This window comes from Carassius auratus, linkage group LG44F (genome assembly GCF_003368295.1).
Source record: "Carassius auratus strain Wakin linkage group LG44F, ASM336829v1, whole genome shotgun sequence".
In the NCBI taxonomy this organism is placed as follows: Eukaryota; Metazoa; Chordata; class Actinopteri; order Cypriniformes; family Cyprinidae; genus Carassius; species Carassius auratus.
The window spans coordinates 5114222-5135953 of NC_039298.1; the positions used below are offsets into that span (position 1 = coordinate 5114222).

Sequence of the window (21732 nt, forward strand, 5' to 3'; positions counted from 1 at the left end):
GATTTTGCATTGTGTGTGAAGACCTGTTGTAAATGAATATTGCAGAGTAATATTTTATATTGAATCTCAGCACATTTTCAGCCTTTTATCTCTGGGCAGCCACTGCCAGCTCTCACATTAAACATATCAGCAAACGCAGTATGGCGCAGCTCAGGCAGTGGTTAATATGCACATTGTGACACCAGTGCTACGTGAAGAGGATGCCAAATCACATCTCTGGCAGATGCGGAGTAAAACTGACCTGTCAGGACTTAAAGGAGCTGCATAACAGTCACTCATTGTTCTAGTAGTAGATGTTTTGCTCATTTAATCACATTTTTTGCAGTTTCATTTGTGCTATTCAACTAAATGTCATAATGTATTTAATTAATTCTCAAATGCATTAAGCTAGGCTTTTATTGAATATAAAAGCTATTATGTTTGCAGAAGAGAAACTTTGGTTTACTTTCAGGATGGAGGAGCCGTTATGCTTACATCAAAGGCTTCAAATTAGAGATGTTTGATTGTCTAGTGGGAAATCAAGAATCTCGTTATTGCTTATTGAAGGACTTGATCGAGATAACGCCCCTCCTTTGTAAAACTTAAATATCAGCACAATGTTTATACCTCTGTGACATTGGAGGATGTGTAAATAATTGTTCTTAATTACAATGTGTGTTTATTTAAAATGCTCTGAAAAAAATCTTACATTTATGGTAAAAAATAGAAACTATATAGTTTCAAGCATATTGCAGCTTAATAACCATTATTTTTATATAATGTTAGTATATAAACCTGAACTAAAGAGCAAAAAGTGTAACATAATACTCCTGATTTACATAACTGATTAAAATGAACTATTTAAATAAAAACTTTTTAATTAAAATTTAATTAAATTCTGAATGTCATACACTGTATTTTTTGACCCACGCCTGTTGTGCCTTGTTCTCAACAGTGTGAATATAAGAAAAGAAAAGGGAAAAAACAGCTGAGAGAGAGAGAGAGAGAGAGAATAAGCTTCTCTGGAAAAATGTCTGACCTGATCCTCTCACAATACACAAGAAGGAGTATCTAAATGTAATGGTGTATATAGGCGTAATTTGCGGGTGGTACATCCTGTCCCCAGCATTTTTTTGCCAGAGTCGAATCTGTCCACAGTAGGGTGGCCATATTTTAGTTTAAGATGTGCTCCCTTTACACAGAGTGCCTGGGAATGCGAAATCGAAATTGAAAGTAAACAGCGCAAGAGTTCATTCAAAAATATATAGCTACACCGCATCCTGAGCGGCTCCCTGTGGGGAGGATTGCTTGGAATTAAACTTTAGAGTCTGAACACAAAAAAAAAAAAAAAAAAAAAAGATTTGTTATTATTATCAGTGAGGCGCTATTCATTCAGAAGATGGCTAGAAACACACTACAGGAGCCGTTCGACATCTAGGGGAGACCGGGGATGGTTGTAACACGGGGAGAGTTGTAACACTACCAATTCCATGAATCAGGGGCAAGATAGGAGTCATGTGACAATTTCAGTTTCATCAGGCTTCCTTTACAATCCCACATGGAGGTTTTCCAGTCTGTGTTGCTATCTCTCCTTAAGCTACAGCAGAAAATCTAATTCTGAGGTCAGAAAGTAAAAAAAATTAACAAGATAATATTTTGTTTAGTACTTCTACCGTTGTAGATAATGTTGTATGAGTTATATCAGGTCAAACTGTAGTTTCTCTAGTAAAGAATGGTGTATCAACCTTCTGCCAATTTCAAAGCACCATGCTAATACAGCTTGCTAAACAATGGGTGACAGTGAAGGGGTAGGTTGTAACACGTGTTTTGAAAGTGTTACAACCATCCCCTTACATACAACCAAGAACATTTTTGTGATTTTAACAATTCTACAGAATTACTAGAACTTGTGACTGGTAAAGAATGCATTTCATTTGTTCATTCTCTGGAGTATGGATAAACATATTCACATATTTATTGTTGCAGTCATTCATTTAAAATAAAACTGTTTTTGTGTCAAATCACTTGGAGTACCCTTAGTTTTTGTATATTTTGTCTACCTGTAACAACTTACCCCAGTATGTGTTACAACCTACCCCAGTAGTGGGGTAGGTTGTAACAAAGGACCACCTTGTATTTGTCATCATCTCACAAAGTCTGTGATATAGTTGAATACATTTAAATTGTTTCCATTTGTAGTATAAACATGTGGGTACTTTGCCTAGAAGTTTTAGACTTGTAGCCAAAATAAAAAGGTAATTTTAGGCGTTGAAGAAAAAAGTGTTACAACCATCCCCGGTCTCCCCTACTGTTCTCTGCCGCACATAGGCCTATCCAGTCTCGAACGCATTGACCGTAAAATAAGCGAGAACTAACGCTGAAGTCTGTCTGATGATGTTCCGTACAAGTTCATTTATAGCCTACAAATTATAGCTTGCTTTCTAGCTGCCTTTTCAGTGCGTCCTGTAAAGGAAATTAGTGTGCCATGTAAATGGCTGCCAGTAGGTGTAATCCCCACCCACCTCACCGCTACCTCCACCTCGTCCCGTCCCCACCACTTTTTAAGGCAAACTTAGCTGTGATGCGTTACGCTGAGTGCCCAAATCCAGAGTTCCATGATTCCATCTACTGTATTTGGACGGATCTAACTTTCTAGCAGTAGGCCTACTGTGCATTAATATAATCCTGGTACATAAGCAAACCTAATATTTTCATTCTAACTATTTCAGACTAACCTTCCTACGTAAATAACATAGAATTTAGCGTTTTCCCCTAGCAGTCATTTCTTCAGATTTCTCGAGGTAATTAAACGAGTCTGTGTGCTCAAGCGAGTGTGAGTATGAGAGTTAATGACTGCGCGCGCTCCGGGCAGGGGGCGCGCGCACGAGAGCGTGAATTCATTCAAATCTGTTGCTTTGGTAAATCTCCGCCCGACGGAGCCCAGAGAGATGCTGCTGCTGCTCCCTTAGACGGACACCATGAGAAATCACAGGGAGAACTGCGTCGAGTTACTCAATATTTCAGCTTTGTACGGAGGATGACATTAACATAATATTAAGATGGAATACTGACACTCTTGCGGCATTGAATGATATTAAAATAAGTCAAAAGAGATGAGTATAATTACTTTATCTTTGCTCCTGTGTGCTGACCTACTGGACTTCGTTATAGGTACGTTTTACTTGAATTATGTGTGATATGAGCAGCCAGCAGTAAATGTGATAAATTCATGCCATATTGATATTTTTACTGCACTTTAAAAACCGCACTTTGGACTAAATGTATAGATTGTACATTTATTGTACATGTAGGCTATGTGGTAACTTTATACTGTACAGTTTTAAAGATTTTAGCAGGTTGTCAATAACAAACCACATAAAGATGCTATCTGCACTATATTTACAAGATGCTATCTGCACTATATTTACAGCCTCAGGCTATTCTGTTCGGATGTTGCATTGATTGAATGATTTCTAGATTGAGGTGGCTTGTCCTTTAAACACAGGTGCACTTGTTTAATGATTTTGATGGGTGGTTATTTTGAGGATAAAGCTTAATCTTTTGTCCTGACCCAGATTTACGCTGGGTTATCTGCTCTCTGAAATAATTAAAGATCATTGATTGCAGAACTATAGTGCTAAACGAGACATGAATTTTGTTTGCATGAATCAGTGATCGCAGCTATCAAACTCTTTACTGTAACTCAAGAATGCTGCCTATATATAGCATCACGTTATGTCTCATTCACATTGAGTCGAGCTCATAATGTCACTGGTCAGATCATATCAGAGGTACAGGAGCTTTTAGAAGTCCATCAGTAGCAGTGTTTCTTTATTTGTAATCATATGAATGTGATTTAAATAAGGCTGCACGATTATGACAAAAATCTTAATTGTCGATTATTCCTTTGAAATTGTAATTGCAATTATTAATTACAATTAAATTAATGTTTACACCTTTGTTTGAAGCAACTGCATGCCATATTATTATATGAAAACAAACTGAAAACACTGAATAACTTTTATTGCTTTTCTATAGTATTACACATCAAATGCCAACTGCATCAGATTAGTTTCTTCTTTAAAAAAGAGGTAAAAATATGCATGGAATGTTATACTAAAACCAAAATTAAACCAATGGAAAAACCCTTGATAACAGAAAAAAAAGCATCTAAAGCACGCAGAATAACATAAGTGGACTTTGAACGATTAATTGCTGCTTTGAACGATTACGTAATTATGGCATCCATAACTGTAATCGCGATTAGAAATTTGAGAAATTGTGCAGCCCTAGATTTAAGCCTTATGTTTTTAGCTTTAGTTCTCTCAAATGCTTTGCAGTAGATACCATATTCAAGTTTTATTATGATGCATAGCATGGTTCTTGGACTTAGCTATTGTTTTTATAATGTTTTGAGTGAAAGATTGACAGAATTGAAAGTTACATTGGTAAATTATATTGATACTCATAGCAGTTTAGGAAGGATCATGACTTCACAGCATGAATTAGTCATTACCAGTATTGCTTGGATGTTAATGCAAATATGGATGTGAGGAAAAAACACACATCTCCATAATTGTATATGGTGACCAAGCATTCAGTGTTTAACTGATGTCATTCATTATTTTTTATCAATTAATAACAGAAGCCCACTGTTTCAGTCTGTATAATTTATTTATCATAGTCATATATAACACAAATTGCATTTTTGTTAGCACTCTAGACTTCTTTAATATACACTAACCTTTGATGTGCTCTTATGCATGTTTACATAATCAAATAGATTGCTGAAATTATCAACTAATCCTTGCACATCACCATTAACATTCCTAACCAACTGTGACATTTGACCAGAGATTGATTTTCTGTGATTTACAAGATTATCGCAGTCTATAAAAGGTTCTTATGTGGTGTGGGACTGTAATAGCCCTCAAAATTGACATGGTCTCCCCCCTTACTAAGCCTCCTAAAGGACACTCTGTAGCATCTGCTCAGTAAAGGATGGCATAAAGTAGCGCATGCCTGAGGGTCACAGGACATGTCCTGTGCTGCGTGTGGGGCAGCCTACAGGATCACTTGATTGATGGAGAAAGTACCATGGATTAGGGAAATAAGAGAAAACACACACATACATTGGAAAAAAATAATCCATTCACTGACGTCACAGTTTAAAAACCCAATACGGTGGAGTAGTGGGATTTTGTAGGTCAGTGAATTTGTGACAGATTATAGGCCGATTGCCTCCCACTCTGATGCCTGTGTTCGGTACATGGTGACTGTTTCAATAGAACTGCAGCACTCAGCAAGACACGGCTGTTTTGCATGGTTGTTCAGCATACAAAGGCATTGCATGTTTTCAACATCAGATGTTGGTAAAAATACGAGTAATAATTGTAAACTAAGCCCTTTTACTTTATTAGGACAGGGAGACAGCTCTGGCAGCACTGATTGCTGGAAGACCTGGAAGTGATGAAATAGCTTTAGATCTTGAAGCATCAAACTACACAAAGAATCCATCTTTCTGACATTCATTATGTAATACTGTAATGCGCTGAACAATGTGGGTGTGCAACATTTTTTCAAATGCATTCTTAACAGATGGGTGTTTGATTTATAGTGTAGAATTTATAGTGTAGTCTATTTAGCTTTGTTTTTTCCTGTTTTGTTGCATCTAGTTGTGTGAATTGTTTCACTTTGCTTCTTTTTCTTTTACTTTATATTTCTTTACATTTTTTTAATTGTTTAGTATTTACTGTAGATTTTGCACTGGTTTGTTTTTTGTTGTTTAGTTTTTTTGTTTAAGTTTTATCTCTTTACTTCTTTTAATAGTATTTTTTTTTGTTTCTTTACCTTTTGTAATTTTGCTTGGCTTTGATGTTTTCCCTTTGTTTCTTACTTTCTTTAAATTTTGTTTTATTGTGTAGCATTATAGCATGTTTTGCTTTGTATTTTTGTTTTGCTTGTTTAGTTTAGTTTTGTTTTATTTTGCTACATTTCATTTGACTTTGTTTCTCTTTTTTGCTTTGTTTTTATTTTCCTTTTGTTTCTTTACATTACATTTTTTTGTTTTGTTTCTTTTTATCAAGAGGTAAAACAGGAACATTCTCTGCAAAACAGACAATAAATTACAATATACAGTATGTATTGATGAGAGTTATTAAAGTTTTCTTTCTTTTTTTAATTTTTATTATAGAAGTGAGAGTAAATCGATGCAAAATATTTTATTAATATGATATTAGAAACATTGTCTGCAAAATAGATATTTTTGGATCAGTTTTTTTCCATGCAGAGTTTGTTGAATAATGGATAATCAAGGATACATGTCAGTTATCTGTTGATTAAAGTATATTATTTATCATTTATTTATTTATCATATAATTATCAAGAGTATTTTTCTTTGGTTTTGGTTTAAATTCATTTTTTATGCACTTTATTTAGCTTTTTTGTTTTGTCATAGATAGTGAGAGCAAACAATTGTTTGATTATAACACGTCAACATGTCACGTGTAATATAGACATTGTAATGGGTACTCAGATATACCTGTCAGGTATTTGCTGATAAAAGTCTGTTATTTCTTGCTGTGTGGAGATTAAAATTAATGAAACGTAGCACTGAGACAGCTTCTTGCAGACTTCCCACAACATCCATTAATAGTGTTTTTTTCCATCATGTTTTTGATCTGAAATATTCTTGGATCGAGGGCTCATTAAATGCTATAATTTCACTGTCACTGCAGTATGACCTTTCTTGGGGGAGGTTTACATTGCGGCCTTCAAAAGCTCTCAGTTTTGCTAACTTGTGACTTAATGATTTTAGAAATGAGGAGTGCACTGTAATTTTGCTTTGACTCTTTGCTGGTAATTTGAATGGGAATTTATTGGAGGCTTGTGCAGCTGATGCATTTAGAAAGTGACACTGCTATCTTTTTCCAGGTTATTTAACAGTCACCATTGAGCCTCTCCCTCCCGTGGTTATGGGGGACACAGTGACTTTGAAGTGCAATTTCAGGACGGATGGCATCTTACGAGAGATTGTGTGGTTTCGGGTAAGTGGGGTCCGAGTTTCATCTTTGCCTGACATGCTTTTACTTCCACCATCCTGGGGAAAAAAAATCACTTGTTTTTCAGTGTGCTAGTTCTTTTCAATCTCTCGTATTGTTCTGTTGGCAAACTGACGTTGTGAGAACAGAAGCTGTCAAAAATATGAAAATATATTCAGGATTAAGAGTTAACGCCTCAGTGATTTTAAGACAAGTTTTCATTTTGTCGTCAGACTGAGACATAAGTGTGGCAGGATTGTTGATCCAACAGATAAAACATTCAATTAAAACACATCAGTATGCCAATATATTTCTAGGACATTTAAAAAAAGACTCTGTCACATCATTTGCAATATATTATATGTTTATTTAATTACTAAGCAAATCATAAATGATCAGTTTTACTGTATAAGGTCACATACTACAGTAATAGAGGTCCCAAAACTATTTGGACACTCAAGCCACAATTAAAAAACTATATACATTTATTTCTATTGGATAACAAAATGATTTATTACATTTCCAAAAGTAAGACAGAGGTATTGGACAACAAGGTCATTTATTTGATTGCTAGGGAATGCATGAACTGATAAAAACTGAATTTTAAAAGCAATGGAAGTCGCTTTGAATCAAAATGTCTGCCATGTGCATAAATGTGAAAGTGGTTGTCAGATGTTATTGGATCATGTCCATAGTTAATGAGATCATCTGACTTCCTATGTACACTAAAAGTTGGTTAAAAATAAGTTATTTCTGAACTTACTGTACAAGAACTTGCACCACAGATGTCAGCTGCTTTAATGCTGGAGTTTTTTTTATCTTATTCGAAGAAATTCATACATTTAAAAGCAGGATTTTTGTCCAGACAACAGCTAGAGATTTAAAGTGAATTATTGCAAATAACCAAACATTTACTGTAAGTAGGAAACATTTGTACATGCCAAATGATTACTCTTAACTTACATGTACCCAGTACATAATAGTATATTGTCATTGTTTTCAAAGGTGATGGAAGGTGGAACGTCAAAACAGAAAATTTTTACCTACGACGCCATGTACAACACCAATTTTTCTCACATGGAGGACTTCCTCAGACGAGAGGACCTTGTTTACCAGTCAACTGTCAGGTTATAGTTATATCCAGCAGAGCACAGTTTATAGTGGATAATACTTGGCTTTCCTCTCAGCATGCATAGTGCTATTTTTATGACTGCTGTTATGTGTTTAGACAGATTGTTCCTCACTGTTCTTAGGCTCCCTGAGGTTCAGATGGAAGATGATGGACCATATGAATGCCATGTGGGGATCTATGACAGGGCATCTAGAGAGAAGGTGGTCTTGGCATCTGGGAGTATCACTCTTAATGTCATGTGTAGGTTCTATTTATAAAGCGTCATACACATATGTAGTCAAAGACGTGGTGATGTGCTTTAGTTTCTGGTTGTATTAACATAAAATCCATAATATCTCTTATAAAATCCATAATAACTCTTAGCCTTTGACTAAAAAAAAAAAAAAAAAAAAATTATTCTTTCATCATTTACTCATCCTCATGTTCTTTTAAACAGGTATGAACCTCTTTCTTTTGCATAAAACTAAATAATTTTGAAGAACAATAAATTTGGACTAAACTGACACTTAATATATGGACAGAATGATCTTCATTTGAGTTCCTCACAAGAAAGAGGATTGGAACAACGAGAGGGAGAATGAAAGATGACAGAAGTCTCATTTTTGTGTGAATTATATTTTTAAGCTCAATCATTGAAACAAAAATCTAGTGAGCACTTTTCCCTAATTTGAAAGGATTCTGTAAATGTAATAATGATAATGGAAAATTGACGATTATCTACTTTAGGATGCTTATTTTGATTCAGCAGTTTTTAGCTTGATAGTATAATAACAGTGTGGATATCTTTTTGGTGTCAAACCAAGACAAGATTTCAAATTCTCAGTCTCTCTGTCTTAATTGCTTGTGCAATACCTACATGCCCATAAAATCTGGGAATATGCAACAGGGTATTCATGCAATTTCCCTCTGCATGCACTTGCAAATTAATGTTTCAGTCGGATGTAACATGCCATGACGAGTAAGTGAAATACAAGCTGGAGTTAATTTAATGGTAGCTAAGAAATCATCAGAAAGATTTCACATGGATTACTGACTTAAATCATGAGATGTTGCTATTGTGATATAAATCTTGCCTACTAACGCACTTTGCTTATAAACTGAAGTTCATTAAATAAGGATCTCCTGGCTTGCGGTCTGAAGCACAAACGTGCCCTTGAGAGAAAGATATTAATAATTACTTTGAATGCTGCACTGTCATCTCTCATCTCTTTGAATTACTGTAGGGAGGCTTTTGATTTCTAATGAGTTTTCAATGTCTTTGTTTCTTCTCAGCTCCACCAAAATCAATATCTGTTGAGGCGGCAAATCAGCCAGCTCCTTTCAGTCGCTACGAGGCTCAAAACTTCACACTTGTTTGCATTGTAACTGGAGGAAAACCTGCCCCCGTGGTGAGCAGAAGAATAAACTAAAAGCTCTTTATTAAAACCTAAATAGACAGACACGTAAATACCAGAGATTATTTAAATGGAAATGTGTTTCATTGCTGTTTAGTTGTAACTTTTTGTAATTATTTCTTCGCCAAACTCAGGTGTACTTCAAGAGGGATGGAGAACTTATTGAAGTGCATCCTTTCATGTCCACTGAGAAAGTTGAAAGCAGAGACTTGCTCTCTGCCATGGATAACCAGCCGCTTATCAGTCGAGAACTGGATGATACAAAAGTGCAGAAGTCTCTTTCTTTCCTGGGCCCTTACAGCGAGCCGGTGCACCTTGATAAGGACCAGCCACAGCGCAGCTACATATCTGGAGCCCCTGGTCAGGAGGAACCCAGTCCCACCACAGAGGTCATCCCAGAGACTGTGATCAGCCGAGAGTTCCCCCGCTGGGTGCTGAGCTCAAGCCCACTGTACTATTTTAACCATACACAGTCTGAGCTGCATGACGGTACTATGGAGGTCCAAGCTATGCTGACCTGGCACCTGAACCCACAACTGGACAATGAGGCTCTGTTCACCTGTGAAGTCAAGCACCCGGCTCTTTCCATGCCCATGAAGGCAGAGGTTACGCTCTGTGAGTGTCAGTTCATTTACGTTACCAAATAAATACAGTTACTGAGGTGTCTGTCTGAGTATGTTTATTAGGGCTGCACAATATATAAGTTATTATGGAGTTTTTCTATTTAATATTTGAATAATGTTTGCTCCGTTTTCCTGTTTTTACATTTAGATTGCTTTTACTGTCATCTAACATTCACTTAATCTTCAAATCTAGCAACACGTTTAAATGCAAGTTTTATATACATATTTAATGCAAGTCATTAAAAAAAGCTGAGTTGACAAAAATGCTGAATCCAAGATTTGATGATAATATAGAATAATAAGACATTTACAAGCAATTTTTAAAATTCTGTTCATTTCTGCCTGGGAACACCAAATAACGTAAAGGATTTTAGGCACATCACAGGGTGTAATATATGTATACACACATACATAAGGTATATGTAATTGAACACCTTGACTTTCTGTCTCCTCTGACATATTGACAACAGTTTTATTTCTCACTGTTTTTCAAGCTGCTCCAAAAGGCCCAAAGCTCTCTGTGGCCCCAAGCAGAGCGAAAGTGGGAGACACGGTTCACATCAAAGTGGAGGGATTCCACATGGGGCCCAAAGTGGTACAATCATAGAAGAAGAACAGCAATGAGAGTCTGTTTTAAATTAGAAAGCCTACAAATGTCTTTTGGAAATGTTGAACTAAATAATTAAGTTGCTTTTGATGATTTATAGTAGACCTTAAACGCCTTTGAGAGCTTCTTTTGAAAACTGTTTAATATTCTCTTCAAGTATAATATATGTGAGCACAGGAATACTGCCAGTGGTGTTTAGCAAATGTATGTTTAAAAAGAGCCTCCCAAGCAACTCCTCATAAATATTTAATCTTTGTTTGTAATGTAACCCACTTGAATGCAGAAAAATATCAACTATATACTCTGCATCTTATGCTGGGTACAACCATGTTCAATGTTTTAAATAGCTGAAGTTTTTAATGAATATTTAATGTGCTACAGAATAAAGTGTTTCCAGAGCCTCTGTTCACATGGACACGTGTGGGAGGACCTCTGCTGGATGGAAGTGAAGAGAGATTTGGGAAAGTACTGGCTCTGGAGCGAGTCCCAGCTGAGCTCAACGGATCCATGTATCGCTGCACTGTCCAAAACCCTTTGGGATCTACCAACACTCACACCCGCCTCATAGTATTTGGTCAGTATACCAGATGCATCACACACAATTCATGTGGTCTGTAGCCAACACTCAGATGCCTCATACAGTACTAATCGGTTTTTTACCTAAGATGTGTCCTCTTCACAATGCTGGATCCACATCTGACACTCAGTGTTTTCTCTTTATCTAGCACTCGCATGCATTTAAATGTTCAGACCATTCCCAAACATTCTTATTTCATACAGTATTTTGTTTGTACTCAGTAATTAAAGGCCACATACTGTTTAGTGTGATATAATTGCTGTTAGCTGTTTATTTTCAAAAGATAAATGTGTTTGATCAGTAGGCAAAAAAACAAAAACAAACGCACAGTCTATGGTCAGATTTTGATACCAACAAGCATAACCAGTCGCCATGTTGAGATCACATGACCAGCAATGAATGACGTGATGACATTTAATGAGAACCTCTACAGTCATTTATGCAATTAATCAAAACCCACTCAAAAAGTCCATTGATTTCAGGACAACGTAACCATGAAGTGCAAAAATTTTGGGGGGTTTTGGCCTACAAAAATCCCTGCAGCACTGTTAATCATGGTTGAATGCAAATAGGGCATGTCTATAGTAGCATTAGAATATCAGCGAGTTCAACATAACCAAAATATTGAGACTTAGGTCTCTGCAGAGCAAATGTGGGCGTTTATCACCTTGTGGGTGTTTTCAAACTGCTGGGTGTTTCTAAATCATGCAATCAAAATGATCCCCCTTACCCAACCCCACCCCTAAACCTAACATCACTATGACGTCAGCCAATCAGGTGTAAAAACGCCCTGATCTGGCAACTCCCATTACTTTCCTGCAGAGACCTGTACTTGAAAATATTGAGTGCACCTTTAAGGTCACATATTTCTGTGCTATTTTATTCCTATGTTTTATGTGTTTTTATTGATAACCTGTACGGTTTAACTAAAGCTTTTTTATTTTTAAAACAGAAAATCCCAGGATCAAGAAGGAGACTAGACATCTGAACTGTAAGGCACAATAACATCCTACACATGAAATATCTAAAGGGTATTCTAGATAAACTCTCACTTTAATGGTTAATTCATTTTCAGTTGGGGATTCTGCTGGAGACTTGCTTGGACCCTCGTTGATGATGCTGCTGTTAACATTGACTGTGGAGTTAACATGAGCACAATGGGGTGTGCTTTCCATTAGTACCTTCTCTGATACTCTGTCAACTCCTCTGCCATCTCTCTCGCTGCCCGGCAGCTACGCTATAATCCAGGACTGATATTGCATCAGAGAAATATGTGCTCAGAATGAAAACAATAAGCTCAACCCACCCTGACCACCCCAACCATGTGACTACGGTTCAGCTCAGTTTGTTCCACACCTGTTTTGTTACAATACAATGACTTATTAATGCTTTGAATTCATTTTCTACATTACATTGTGCACAGCTGTGTTGCAAAAAAGGATTAAAGTGCAATAGGACGGCCCACATACAGATAATCCTGGACATACATTACAGCTCTCATCATTCTAAACAGCTTATTGTAATGCCATTTTATTAATGTTGTTCCTTAAAAAATCCCCTGATTTCATGGCAGAGGCTATTGAGACTTGAGGATCAGATTCACCCACTGCATATGACCTCTAGATGACAGTATAGAGCTTCAGACAGAATACCTTTTTTTATGCATAAAATGTCCATAGACCCTTTTGGGTGGTGTGTACTAAGAAGTTCCTCAAACAGTTATGTAATGCATTATAGCGCAATGCAATGTTCTTATCTCTGTAGTGAACAAGGTGTGTTGCTACAAGAAAAATTAAAAGCAAGTTTTGGAATTAATTTCAATTATTTTGTTCTTTCGTACAAAAGTTTGTATAAAATGTAAATGATGGTGGAACGCGAAATATGGCGGGGAAACAAGTCGGTTGTCAATGGAAATGAGTGATGTAAAATTAGCTGAATTTTCTATGCTGTATTTTAATAATATCAAGACATTATGGATGAACATATAAACCACACATTTATAGTTAATCAATCATTTTTCACTGTTTGCTTTATTTGAGATGATTATGTTATAGCTATAGCATGCATATAATGGATATAGATCAAATAATATAAAATAATAGTAAAATATATTAATATCGATAATAACAGAAAACTAATGTATTGTTTTCCACATGAATGCATAACGTTTTCCTCATTTACAGAGGGGTTAGAACGCAGTAAACCCATTTGGAACACGCTTGACCAATAAAATTCAAGGGCACTAAAACTTCTGTTATGGTTTAGTTATAGCCTAAATTATAAATCGGTTAGTTTGGAATAATGACGCAGCTAACAAAACTATGTTCTAAGAACATTTTGCTAATGTTCCAGTTAAGTTATTAATTCCGAATGTACAAAACATGTTTTTTTTATGTTTTAAGGTAACGTTCCATTTTATAATTTTGCAAACATTATGGGAATGTTAAGGGGTAACTTTCGTTAAGAACGAAAGTAACGCGGGATGAAAGTTACAAAGCGTTTTTCTCACCGTTCGACTACATTTGGATTTCAAGCCAGGACAGCATGTTTAGAACGCAACCCTCTTGATCCTTAATGGAGCTGCCAAATATCACGTGATCTCATCATTGTTTCCCGCGGTTAGAACATCGGAGAGCTTTTTTTCGGGTACGGAGTTACAGTGAAGTACTATGGGATGAAATTAGACTCAAAATGGTTAATTGATGCACGCAAAAATATCAATGTAACATCAATTTTATACATGTATCTTATGAACCACAAACAAATGCAAAATGGTTTATTGAATAGAACTGTCCGAAAGAACTACTGGTGATCCGAAAACCTATGCAACCGGTTCTTGACTCGTCAGTCTGTTGTTCGTTATCTGGCTCGTTATCTGATGGGGTCAAAGGTAAAAGTGTTCAATTTATGCTCAAAGTGAAATTATATTGAAGTCGTTCTACATTTGTACAAAATACCACTGGTATTACTATCTACATTTGTACAAAATACCACTGGTATTAATAGACCACACTTACGAGTTACTGACCACAGCAAAATATATATGTCTAAAATATCATCTTTTAAAAGAAAAAAAAAGTACTTTTTTACTGATCTCCATTACTTTTCAATGTGGTAGCCTAACATTTAAAAACGATAGATGAACATCCATGAACAAACATTCTATTGAAAAGACAAGCTCCACGAACGATGTAAAAATTATATTTGAGTGCGGTTTTTTAGAACATCATAAAGGTCACTGGACGTTTGTTCATAACACTGAGAGAACCCTGTCAGAACTGAGAATGTTCCCTGTTAGCTGTGGAACTGGATATTTATTGATAAAATATGAATAAATGTTTCACTAATTATCTCTCAATCACTCAATGTCTAAGACACTTGCAAGAGTCCCGTCCCGCCTCCTGCGTCACGAGTGCGTGTTGTGTGTGTGTGTGTATGTGTGTGTGTGAGAGAGAAAGAGAGAGAGACTCACATGTGACAGTTCTTCACTCGTAGATAGGTAAGACACTTGGCACGCTGATGGACCTGCTTTGTTAGACCTGCTGGCACTTTAAGGGACTTACTTCCTACAGACCAGGAGAGCAGGACGCATTTCCAGTTACCCAGAGAACTACAGCGTGCCTTTTGACAGCTGATAAGATAAAAACACACTCCCTTCTTATGAGCTTGTTTTATTCCACAAACTCTATAGAAATATTGGACTCTGAGTCATGATGGAGATGAAGGTGCTGGGATGCGCGTTGCTTTTCCCTCTCCAGATCTTCTTATGCTCACTGAGGGCGATCGTGCGCTTGTTTACGCGGCAGAAGCGCAGAGATCTGGGCACTGATGTGGTCCTCATCACCGGAGGAGGAAGAGGAATCGGCCGTCACCTGGCTAAAGAGTTCGCCAAGCAAGGAGCAAGAAAGGTAAGGCTGCCTTAGTGTTTTTATTCGCTGTAATGATATTCTTTAAGATGTTATCTCCTCACATGCTCTTAGTAATTCAAAAAGTGCTGTCTATTTCAGTCTTTACCTGCCTACTTCAAAGGAATTTAGACAAGGAGTCTCGAGCAACGCAACTTTTAATTTGGCGCCACTTACAAGTTTGGCTAAACGTAGCTTTCTACAATTTTTTTTTTTAACACAACACTAACGTTCTGTTTTATTTTTCTGATATTTAGAAATTTGATAAAAATTAAACGTATAGTATAGGGCTACTTATATCATATCAATGTAACCCTGTAGCGTCGTGTCGTGTTTTGGTTCCCTCCTCTCCTACTTGCTCCTAAACTGCTCAGTTGATGACATTGATTAAATAAGATATAAAAAAACTGACAGCACTCCTACAATACTCGCACAAAATTCATAAAGCAATAAAGATAAATAAAAAAGGAATTAGCTCAGATTAATGTGCCTGTAAGAAAGTTGTACGACATTTTTTCTGTTATATAATTGATCGTTTGTTTATTATTTCAGCATTACTGACAACCAAACAGAACTAGTAAGGGTTGTGTTTGCCTGATGTATTCACACTGCAGTAAACACTCCTTTTAGGGCTATCTAAATCCATGTTGAAATGGTCGAGTTTGGTCTGATGGGGCACAGTCAAAAGAGTGACCTGTCGCTGCCCTCATCGGAGTCTGAGATCTGTTTCATATTCCTCCTGCACACAAACACAGGTGTTTCCTAAGCCTTTATGTCTTTACAAATGCCCAACAATGGGCTGCTGACAGGCAAGGCTGTTTTGTTGAACTCAAATCATGTATGACTCTTTAACCTTCCAGGGTAGTTCATTCTTCCCTGAGGAAAAAAAAAACAAACAAAAAAACATCCAGGATAAATCATTACAAATCATCTTTTTTATTATGAGTATTGTTAATGAATATAAAACGGATTTAAACTTGTTTTGTTAATGCTCGGTAACACTAAAGCACAAGCTTCAGGTGTCTGGAATAGCTGCACTACTTTAACAGCGTGCGTGTGTGAGGGAGTGAATGTGTATGTGCTGCGTTTATGTGTGTGAATGTGTGCTCAACATGTGTAGGTGTGTGAATGGATCCGTTGCAAGGGGGTGTAGTAGGCAGAGAAGCACCTTGCAGATTGATTACCACAGCCAAGTTCACGGGCAGGTCAGCCAGCTTTTGCAGAGCAGGGCTGATGATGTCATGTGTGTTATTTTGTGGGCTGTTCACGGCTGAATCCCAGAAGAACAGAATCAAACGAAAAGCAAGTGCATCCAAGGCTGTGTATGAAAGTCAAGTAGACACAAGTTAGGCCACTTGAATATTGATCAAATATTGATTACATAAACTACAAAGCATGAGGTATAAAGGTGGGAAGGTAAAGGTGAATAGAGGCTGGCAATCCCATACTCCTAGCTGGGCTTTGGCCCCATGCCTGATCCCTCTGGGACAGCACTAATGAAGGGGCGTAAGGCTGCCCCTGCCCATGTCTCCCCATGTTTCTTTGTAGCTTGAACTTTTAATGATAATGGGACATTGTTTGTGACACTGGTGATCAGGCAGTATGTATTTTTATTTTTCAAACCACTTGTCCTATGTAGGGTTACCAGGAGCTTTTATATATATATATATATATATATATATATATATATATATATATATATATATATATATATATATATATATATATATATATATATATATATATACACACAATACTGTAATACAATTGAAATGTGAAGAAATATTTAATTTTACAGTGAGAATAAGTGGGGAATGTTCGGTCACAAAAAAAAAAACTACAACATTGGTGTGACCCGGACATGTTCTTGACAGGTTTTGTGAGATTTCCAGGGCTAATGCTCCCCCCTGCGAAGCCTTGAATACTGAAGGGTTCCTCAGAAGGTCAGAACATGTGACTGTTTTATGTTTTTATGTTTGTTTATGAGGTGGATTGAGTTTGACAGGATGGGGAGGGGATGGACTCATCCATGTGTTCATTACCTCTTTCTTGACCATGCAGGGTGATGGATCTAATAGCCAGAGAGTTATCCAACCTACAGAGTCTGATCCTGTCCTCTGTCACTCTCACTAGCTCTCACTAAACCCCACGTACAGTGATAAGAACTCCACCTGTACATCAGTGTGTAACAATCATGTATAATACATCACAGAGTTGGATTATCTCATAATGTTAAAATTCCTCCTGAACATTCCCGTACGTGATGTTCTGAGATGATGCTAACCCTGAATCAACAAACAGAACTTACAACTATTGCTACAAGTGTGAATGCATCATATAATCACTGCTGTTAATAATGTTCATTGTCTGGCTCACTATTTCTTGTATTAATTTTTCTGAAAAATCCTGTCATATGCGCACAAACTGACAGTCACCATTTATAAGCTACTACTAAATATTGTAGAAAGGTAATATTCTGTAAAGTTGCTTTGTAATGATTTGTATCATAAAAAGAGCTATAATAAACTTGAATTGAATTGAATGTTCTGCATTTACGTTACACCAATCATGACTTTCCTTTCACAGGTGGTTTTGTGGGGCCGCACAGAGAAATGTTTAAAAGAGACATGTGAGGAGATCTGTGTGACCGGAACAGAGTGCCATTACTTTGTGTGCGACGTGGGCAACAGAGAGGAGGTGTACCAGCAAGCCAAAGTGCTCAGGGAAAAGGTATAATTACACTCTGCAAGATTTGTCTCAAGAGACCTCAAAAGATATTGTAGTCAAAAGGATTTCATAGAGAGTGACCCTGTCTCAAACAGCTAGTCTTGTGGCTTTTGCTTGGGTATATCCATCCACGTCATTTTGGCTTTCAGATGGGTGCTCTCTAGCACCCACATTGTGTCCACTAGGGTCTAGGCTAGGGATTTTCAAGTCTTTAAATGCTGAAGACTCCCATATATATGGACACCTATTCATGTTGATTTCTAAAAAAAATTATTATTATTATTTATATTATTTTATATTATATTTTTTATATTTATTTACATTATATTGCTACTATTTTTATTTTATTTTTACATTATTTAATATATTTTTCTCTGCTCTGGTATCAGTTTGGAATTATTTTTTTCTTAATTGAAACAAATATTATTCACATATTTTATTTATTTATTTATTTTTTTTTTTAAATGATTTTGCTATATTTTTCTTTGCTTAAGTATTCTATTGTGGTACCATTTTGTCTCATAAATTAAACATCGCATATTTTTATTTCACAATTTATATTATAAAAACATTTAAAATTATATTATATTTGTATATCATTATTATTACTTTGGTATATATTACTGTATATTTTCTTTTCTTAATAATAATCAAATGTAATAAAATTAATTAAAATTGTACTTATCCACACAGTCAAGTTTACTCTTAATGGATGCAATGTGGTCTGGTCTCGTGCAGGTCGGGGATGTCACCATTCTTGTCAATAATGCAGCTGTTGTCCATGGAAAAAGTCTGATGGACAGCGATGACGACGCACTTCTGAAAACCCAGCACATAAACACATTTGGACAGTTCTGGGTAAGACACTAATCAATATCTTAACTTACTCACTGTGCGCATGACTGTCCATTTATTATAGCACAGCCTTACTACAGTAACCGTGCTTTGAACCTAACATGAACTCTAGATACTCCTTTGTGTTTTAAAAACATTTTTCAGTTACTTAATGTTAAGTCACTTGGCAAGCTGTAATACTCGGAAGTGTTCCTCAGCATTTAAGCATGTTTTTGCCAAGAGTGAAAGTTACACCACATTCCTTGCATAGAACATTTAGAGACAACAATGCAAAAGGGATAATCAAACAAAAGTGAACGGTCCTAAAATAACTAGTGGAATAGTTCAAGTTAAACATTTAGAAGAAATCGGACTACTCGGAAGATCTATTTATATAGAGTTTTGCAGAGGTGCAATCTGAATTGAAATCAAACACTGAATGTGGGCTCATATTTCTGCTGAGCCAGTCAAATATGTTCACCAAAGGTAGTCCAGAGAATACTAGATAATTAACACATTCTCGAAGTTCTGAAGCTTTCATTGTTATTGTTAGATTTCCCAGAAGATGGTTGAGGGAACAGAACAATGTGTATTTGTGTCTGTCTCCCTCACAGACCACGAAAGCATTTCTGCCTCGCATGCTGGAGCTCTGCAATGGCCACGTGGTATGCATCAACTCCATTCTCTCCCTCTCCTCCATCCCTGGAGCCATCGACTACTGTACGTCCAAGGCCTCGTCTTATGCCTTCATGGAAAGCCTGACGCTAGGCCTGCTGGACTGTCCAGGAGTGGGCTGCACCACGGTGCTTCCCTTCCATACAGACACAGAGATGTTCCAGGGCATGAAAGTTAGGTAATGAGCTGCTGGTGCTGATAAACATAAAGGGCCTTTCGCACCGGTTTAGTACCAGAACTAAATGTACAGTACTAAAGTATTGTGACGATTTTGCGTGAACTATTTCCCAGTACCATTTAAAGGGTTGCATTTGCACCGACTGTGTGTACTAGGACATGACGTAAGCAGGTCGACAGCAATGTCATTTGTTTGCGACGTTCAACAACGTTAACAAAGAATAACAACAGGAGGATGGAGGACGCTGTGATCGGAGCTGTGTTTTTGTTGTGTCTCGCGGGTTTCACAATAATGGACATGGTATGTCGACGTAAACGTAAAGCGATTGAAAGAACTGAAAGGAGGACTAAGAATCTCCACTGACAACTGGCAGTGCTACATCTGCTGCAAGTGCCTGCACTTCAGCGTCCGTATATTTATCGCGTATATTTATTCATTATACTTGCGAAATAAGTTGACAGTGTTTACAGTATGTTTAAAGGTGCTGTAGGGAACTTTTGTAAAAAAATATTTTTTACATATTTATTAAACCTGTGATTATGTCCTGACAGTAGAATATGAGACAGATAATCTGTGAAAAAAATCAAGCTCCTCTGGCTCCCCCCAGTGGTCCTATTGCCATTTGCAGAAAGTCATGCGCTCCCGGTAAAAAATAACCAATCAGAGCTGCGGTCCGTAACTTTGTTTGTGTTCAAAATGTAGAAAAATGAACATAATAAGCGAGTACACCATGAATCCATTTTCCAAACCGTGTTTTTAGCTTGTCCTGAATCACTAGGGTGCACCTATAATAAGTGTTTATATTCAGACTATTTTAGATTGCTTCCGGGATACAGCGGCGGAGTAACCCAGTACCTTTGTGATTCTTCATAGACATAAACAGAGAGAAGTAGCTCCGGCTACAATGTTCTTCCACAAGATGCAAGCAGTTCTGTTTATTAACCGCTAGAGCGTCAAAAGTTCCCTACCGCAGCTTTAAGTATGTGTTTTAAATCATGGTGGGTGAGGGCGTTTTTGAAGGCGTCCGGCCAATCAATGTATACTTATGTCACGGGAATTACCAGTTGTGCTGATTAGACCCTGCTCCAGAGAAGGAGCTAATTTGGTTCTCAAAAGTCAGTCCGGTAATAAAATCGCACCTAGTTCCTGCGGTGTGAAAACGCCCACAAGTGGGTAGTTCCACAGTTGGTTCTGGTACTATGAAAAGGTTCCTGTGGTGCCAAAGGCCCTAATGTTGGAATTAAAGTGGTCCATCATTCAATGAATTCATCTTTTTAGGTTCCCTAAGCTGTTTCCTCCTCTGAATCCTGAGATGGTGGCCGAACGCACTGTGAAAGCTGTAAGGACCAACACTGCTTTCGTTGTCCTGCCATGGACCATGCACTTTCTTGTCATTCTTAAGAGGTGAGACTATCACTGCTGAAGAAATCCGAGCAGAATATAAGTTTGTCATATAAACAACATATTATAATTCATCATGGTTTTCATAAATGTTTATTCATTATTTTATATATATATTATTCAACTGGCTGCACATAACTTCTTGATTTCTTCGCAGCCTTTTGCCCCAGTCTGCCCTGGAAGAGATCCATAAGTTTTCAGGAAGCTACACCTGCATGAACACATTCAAAGGCCGGACTTAATCTCAGAAACTGCTTGACTGTGAAAAATCCTCAAAACCAATTTTTCATGCAAAGCAAGCACTGCATCCAGGAACATCAATCTGTTGCTTTGTGGACCAAAAAAAAAAAAAGACTGAAAGGGTCAGTGGGAACAGCGTGTTAAGATGGCTTGTTTTCCCAGGAAGGGGTTTTACGTGGTTGCCCTATACTGGACTGCACACAGGCATGTAGGTGAACCTGTTCCTTTGATATCGTGATTGCAAGGAGCACAGACTGTTAGAGTTAAGAAAGAAATGGTTCTTAGAACGCTCTGAGGTTTTAATCAGGGCATGTTTGCTCTTGTAAGGTGTGACTTGGGAGTTTTATAGATTATTACTGATTTTGTCACAAAAACAAAAGTTAAAGTCTTCAACCACATACGGCAAATGCATATATATTT

The 21732-nt window shown here is 37.0% G+C and overlaps 2 protein-coding genes across 2 annotated transcripts; both read left to right on the plus strand.

Annotated features, from left to right (window-relative positions):
• The first annotated feature begins 2879 nt into the window (after positions 1-2879).
• Positions 2880-13149, plus strand: LOC113068381 (immunoglobulin superfamily member 21-like). Its single transcript, XM_026241123.1, has 10 exons — positions 2880-3150; positions 6913-7025; positions 8025-8146; positions 8273-8391; positions 9424-9539; positions 9680-10160; positions 10663-10763; positions 11157-11349; positions 12305-12343; positions 12428-13149. Exons 1-10 carry the CDS (start codon positions 3093-3095, stop codon positions 12502-12504), a joined length of 1419 nt encoding a protein of 472 aa, XP_026096908.1. The 5' UTR covers positions 2880-3092; the 3' UTR covers positions 12505-13149.
• A 1606-nt stretch (positions 13150-14755) lies between these two features.
• Positions 14756-21732, plus strand: LOC113068382 (short-chain dehydrogenase/reductase 3-like). The gene is made up of 6 exons (XM_026241124.1): positions 14756-15260; positions 17844-17987; positions 18723-18842; positions 19433-19671; positions 20950-21075; positions 21230-21732. The coding sequence occupies exons 1-6, from the start codon at positions 15063-15065 to the stop codon at positions 21312-21314; spliced, it is 912 nt and encodes a 303-aa protein (XP_026096909.1). The 5' UTR covers positions 14756-15062; the 3' UTR covers positions 21315-21732.